Below are 6,000 nucleotides of genomic sequence, written 5' to 3'. Positions count from 1 at the left end.
GTTGACTCTTGGTTTACGAGGCTCTTGGCAGACAGGGGCGGGTAATTATCCTGCTGTGGTCTCCCCTCCCCTCTCCTGTTCATCAGGGACGGAGGCTTAACACACACGCAAGCTCGCCACCACCCGCTACCTTCATCCTGCCTGCTGTGTGTGTGTGTGTGCTAACATTAGAGGATGCGAGTGCAGTAATTGTCTATCCAGCAGACTGTAGTTCAGAAGAGAGAGAGGCTGTCTGCTCCTAACAGTCCTGCCACAGGTCTGGACGTACACGCTCATGTCTGTCCACAGATATGTGACACCACAGCGCCCACTGCTGGCCGCATAGTGCAGCTCAGAGAAAGTTCCCTTTCCAATATGCCATTGTACTGGAAATGCTGGTTCAGGAACAGTTCAGCATCACGAGACTTTTCATTTGGATCACCGTAAGCGCCGGCAGACTGACCCTGGTTCAGCCCGAGACTCGCAGTTACCTTCTCCAGCAGCTCATAGCATTCCTCCAGTTTCTGTGCGCGGTCTTTCAGGACAGTGCTGACCCGGTTATATTCCTTCAACCACTCCTGATACACGTCCTCTTCCAGATCCACATAAGCAAAGCACAGGGTCCGCAGCCCTGCAAACACACACACACACACACACACACACACACACACACACGCAAATGAATGCATGCACACAGTGTACACACAGACACACACACACACACACACAAATGAATGCATGCACACACACACACACACACACACACACAAATGAATGCATGCACACAGTGTACACACAGACACACACACACACACACAAATGAATGCATGCACACACACACACACACACACACACACACACACACACACACACACACACACACACAAATGAATGCATGCACACAGTGTACACACAGACACACACACACACACACACACAAATGAATGCATGCACACACACACACACACACACACACACACACACACACACACACACAAATGAATGCATGCACACAGTGTACACACAGACACACACACACACACACACACAAATGAATGCATGCACACACACACACACACACACACACACACAAATGAATGCATGCACACAGTGTACACACAGACACACACACACACACACACACACACACACACAAATGAATGCATGCACACAGTGTACACACAGACACACACACACACACACACAAATGAATGCATGCACACACACACACACACACACACACACACACACACACACAAATGAATGCATGCACACAGTGTACACACAGACACACACACACACACACACACACACACACACACACAAATGAATGCATGCACACAGTGTACACACAGACACACACACACACACACACACACACACACGCGGATGCACAAGGAGACGAGGGGAGTGGTACGCTCTGTTTCCTTCACCTTCAGTGGCAAACTGTTCCAGGTGGGCTACAGTCAGGTCCTTGTACTGGGAGGCTTCATGCAGGCGCTCAAAAATCACATTATCCTGTAACACATATTTGACATCATCATTGTGCTCTGTGTCGTGGTCAGACACACTGTGTTCCAACTGTTACATCACATTCAAAGCGCCGTGTTTGTGCACGTGTGTGGGCGCGTGAATTGTAGCACTCCACGCACCGCCCCTTTGCAGTACAAGCGCAGTTTTCCCGTCGGAGTTCGGACCACCACTGACATGCGCTTACGGTTGCTGTCGGAGAGAAAAATCCAGTGAAACATCTGAGCAGTCTAAAAGAAATAGTCCCTACACCAGCGGTGAGCTGGCACTGGGTAGCCACCTGCGTACTCACCTGGAAAATTCTAGAACATTAAGCAGCTCGTAGGTCATTTCCTCCCCAAGCTGCAATAAACAAAACACCAGTAGAGAAAAAGTAAAGAAATATACAGAAAATCCAATGTCATGAATAATTTCAAGTCAAATAATTCTCCACACAGATAAACATGTATGATAATGTGTAAAGTCTGAACATATAGGCTGAACAGATGTGGTTTGAGCAGAAGACTAACCGCTTCTATGATGACAGAATGTGGTGTTCTCGCCGTGAAGACGAAGCCAAGCGTTTTGGCACCTTTCACCAGCGCGCCCTCATCTGTACAAAAACAGGCATCACCACAAAAAAAACACCACCCACAAGAATTCACTTACAAAGTCCAGCATCCTCAGACGTCCTGGTTCGATCACGAATGTGGTCACATTGCAAGTGATTGTGTTGTGAGTAGGCTTGCGTGATTGGATATCTTTTTATGGTGACTGTGGTGACTGGCTGCCACACCTGGTGAAGAGGCCTGATATATGATCTGGTTTCCGTCTCGCTCAGGAACAACGGTGTGGCAAACTGCCATCATGGTCAAAAACTCACAAATCTGTGGAGAGGTGGGCTGTGAGGCAGAAAGAAGAATGGAGAGACGGAGACGTTTGGGACACAGAGAGGAGGACAGTGCGGACAGAAAGAGAGGAGAGCAGTTACAGAAAGCTTGCACAATAGCTGAGATCACAAGAACCCTCCACGATACCTTCTGATGACACTTACGTGATTCTCTTCAATGTTCTGAATCAGCGCAGGGTCTTCAAACTCTGTAGAGCTGTTACTGCTGGAAGGGATGTGACTGAGGGGGAGAGAGAGAGAGAAAGAGAGAGAGAGAACATACACAGATGAGACATTATGTCCTCCTTAGCCCAGAATTAGCTTTTACGGAGTCGTGATGGCTCCTGACCTGAAATCCTCCATTGATCGATCGCAGTCCAGCTCTGGGAAGTGCCTGCACACAGACGTATAGATCAATGCACAAGCTCAAATATAAACACATAACAACAGATCAATATGCTATTAGCCAAGAAAGTCCGAAAAATGCAAGGTGCTGTTACGCTAACTGGAATAGGAAGGTAAGTATTAAGCTCTTGGACTGGGGCTCTTACCCATATGTAATTCCTGCTATGGTGCATTTTTTAAAGTGCATGACATTACAGGTCAGAGTGCCTGTCTTATCTGAGAACAGATACTTCACCTAAGAGCAGAGAGAGAGAGTAAAAGAGAGAGAGTGAAAGAGAGAGAGAGTGAAAGAGGGAGACAGAGAGCATTGGCAAGACAGGGGTGTAAAGACGGGAATAAAGGGGCCTAAGATTAAAGAACAAATTAAAGAGCTTCAGAAGAATACGAAGTGGCGAGTGTGATTAGTTTAGAGCCCGGAGAGGCGGAGCTTCTCCTCACCTGGCCGAGCTCTTCGTTCAGATTGGATGTCCGAGCCATGGCAGGCGTATCTGTCTCTGAATAGTACATTTCCATGTCCTGAGAGGACACAGGGAGCAGCGCCAGTCATATTTCAACATAAAATCAATTGTCGAACATATATGTATATAATATATGCACACACACACAATCACACACACACGCACACACACTTACATACTTACCCAGTTGATGAAAAGTGCCTGTGTAAATTTGACAACTTCTAATGTGACCAGCAAACTGATGGGAATCAGGTTATTGTACAGAATGATGAAGGTTAACAAATTGTACCAGAAGTTCAGGGAGATGTCGCCTAATGGCAAAACATACACAAGACATGTTAGTCTCACAAAAGTATATTTACTTTTCCGTGTGTGTGTGTGTGTGTGTGTGTGTGTACCTGCACGGGAGAGGTACCAGCAGGCCTCATCAGTGTGCTGCTTGTTCCATATGGCTGCACCGATGGAGCTCACCAGCGCCATCACCAGGAGGATGCAGAACAGTACCAGGATCTGCATATTAGTGACCCGCTCCACGTTCGAGCGTTTCAGTGGCGCCTTGGTAGAGTTCTGCAAGAGGGGGCAGAACTGTGTGTAGTTATGCCATAGCCAGCTGCTAACTGAGCAACAGCACATGATAATCACCCATACATTCCCTTCAAGTTGCTGTAATCGATTGTGCAGACTTGCTGACTTTCGTGGGCTGTTGAAGCAGTCCGCCCCCTTGATTCAGTCCCGCCCCCTCCATCAAAGCTGTCCTCTAAGCCCCTCCCTCCATCAAAGCTGTCCTCCAAGCCCCTCCCCCCAGACATGCCGTTGCCATGTTATTCACTTACCCTATGCTATTACGTACTGTGTGTGCACACAAACTAACTGACAGCACAGGGTGGACTGCCTGTCAAGAACTTTCTGATTGATTAATGGTGTTGGACCATGTTGACATTTTTGATTACTGATTACAGCACCCAGGACAGGACATTTTTAAGAGGACTATTTTAGAGATAGCTATCGGAGTGTAAAGAGAATTTACAGTTAAACAATCTTACTAAATCATGTGCAGCCATTTTAAGTCATGGAGTTATCAAAAAATGGTGCTTGGAACATTGTGAGACTAATAATTTCATAGTGCATTTCAGGTACTTTCAACTGCAACATAGGAGGGAACAACTTCTCCACCATGTCTCTAACCTGCATGAGTTTGGAGTCATGTCCAGTGTAGACTACAATACCCACAACCCACTGGGTGTTTCTAATCTGGGCACCGCGGAGCAAAACCTGGTCTGGTCCAAGTGGCACAGGACTGCAAAAGATGGAAATGGATGTTAACCATGTGTGTATGCAAACTTGAATTAGTGCATGGATGTGACTGTGTTTGTATACACACATATGTGTGTGTACATATGTGTGTGTGTGTTGCCCTACTTATGATTATCCAGTCTCAGGGTGCCAGTGAAGTCGTATAGGTGCCTATTGGGCCCTTCACACTCTAAACGACCAGACAGAGCCATGAGTTCCTCCACAGACTGAAAACCAGCTGTGAGAGAGTGACCCTAGAAAACACACACAGTTACACAGCATGTTACACATATTACTTACAGGTGTTTGCTAAATATCTTTCACCAGTAGGTGGCAGTGCGGTACACGCTGTGGGAGGCTTAAAAACACTATAGATATAGTAGAGGCATATACGTGGCTTGTTATTGCTCATAGCGCATTTTGTCTCAACCGTTAGATCAATAACCAACAAAGTTTCTTAGTATAAGCTGCTCATGTGGCCATAAATAAAAAAAGGATTAACGTTCAATATGCACTGGAATTCTGTTGAATTTGACACCAGGTTTAACACACTTATACAAAGACACCAAATCAAAACACATCGACACACACGTACACACACACACGAATGAGTATGAATCATATGCAACTTGCTTGTCGTATCTTGAGGTTGGTTTCTCCATCCAGGTTAGACGTCTCCGTGTAGCACATCGCCTGAGGTTCGCTGTAGAAGAGGACCACAGCTTTTAACCTCTAATAACATTAACCTAATGCTCTGGTCACATTAATAGAAGCCTCTAATAACATCAACACAACCCTCCAATAACATCACAATGCTGGAATGGCAACAATGGAGAGCTCAAATAACATTAACACAGCGCTCAAATAACCTTAACACAGCGCTCAAATAACATTAACACAGCGCTCAAATAACATTAACACAGCGCTCAAATAACATTAACACAGCGCTCAAATAACATTAACACAGCGCTCAAATAACATTAACACAGCGCTCAAATAACATTAACACAGCGCTCAAATAACAAAGCAACATAAAAGCATTTTCTGTTGGTTATGAAAGACACGTTCTTAAAATCACAATGTCACAAATACACAAGCATGTTCTTAATGTGCCCAGCACTATTGAAATCTACTGAAAAACACAAAAAACACACACATAAATGTACACAGAAACATAAAATATATATATATATATATATATATATATATATATATATATATATATATATATATATACACACACATACACCCTCACTCACACACATGCACATACCAACTCATCCACACCCACGTGCATCCACACCAGTCCACATACACACAGTGTTGCTGACCTGGAGGACACTATGACCATGTCAGCGGGGAGGTGCTGGCCATTGGTCACCCTCACTATGTCTCCCACTGCCACCTAGTGGGCAGGTGCAGCATTGCGACAGCATGAGGGGAGGGAGATCCAGAATGAGGATGAGT

The 6,000-nt window shown here is 45.5% G+C and overlaps 1 protein-coding gene across 7 annotated transcripts in view; it reads right to left on the bottom strand.

Annotated features, from left to right (window-relative positions):
• atp8a2 (ATPase phospholipid transporting 8A2) overlaps positions 1-6,000 on the bottom strand; it is a 37,858-nt gene that overhangs the window by 19,923 nt on the left and 11,935 nt on the right. For 6 of the 7 annotated variants that reach the window (XM_077013476.1, XM_077013477.1, XM_077013478.1 and 3 more), the window contains 16 exons: positions 5,865-5,938; positions 5,167-5,236; positions 4,660-4,787; positions 4,426-4,537; positions 3,639-3,807; positions 3,424-3,551; positions 3,221-3,298; positions 2,929-3,017; positions 2,727-2,771; positions 2,543-2,618; positions 2,285-2,390; positions 2,019-2,101; positions 1,802-1,851; positions 1,632-1,701; positions 1,413-1,497; positions 471-610 (listed from right to left, as the gene is read on the bottom strand). In XM_077013476.1, coding sequence (XP_076869591.1) covers positions 471-610; positions 1,413-1,497; positions 1,632-1,701; positions 1,802-1,851; positions 2,019-2,101; positions 2,285-2,390; positions 2,543-2,618; positions 2,727-2,771; positions 2,929-3,017; positions 3,221-3,298; positions 3,424-3,551; positions 3,639-3,807; positions 4,426-4,537; positions 4,660-4,787; positions 5,167-5,236; positions 5,865-5,938 — 1,503 coding nt within the window. The remainder of the gene's footprint in view (positions 1-470; positions 611-1,412; positions 1,498-1,631; positions 1,702-1,801; positions 1,852-2,018; positions 2,102-2,284; positions 2,391-2,542; positions 2,619-2,726; positions 2,772-2,928; positions 3,018-3,220; positions 3,299-3,423; positions 3,552-3,638; positions 3,808-4,425; positions 4,538-4,659; positions 4,788-5,166; positions 5,237-5,864; positions 5,939-6,000) is intronic. The other variant, XM_077013482.1, reaches the window with a different exon arrangement.

This window comes from Brachyhypopomus gauderio, chromosome 7, assembly GCF_052324685.1.
Source record: "Brachyhypopomus gauderio isolate BG-103 chromosome 7, BGAUD_0.2, whole genome shotgun sequence".
Lineage (NCBI taxonomy): Eukaryota > Metazoa > Chordata > Actinopteri > Gymnotiformes > Hypopomidae > Brachyhypopomus > Brachyhypopomus gauderio.
This window is presented reverse-complemented; position numbering and strand designations above follow the sequence as displayed.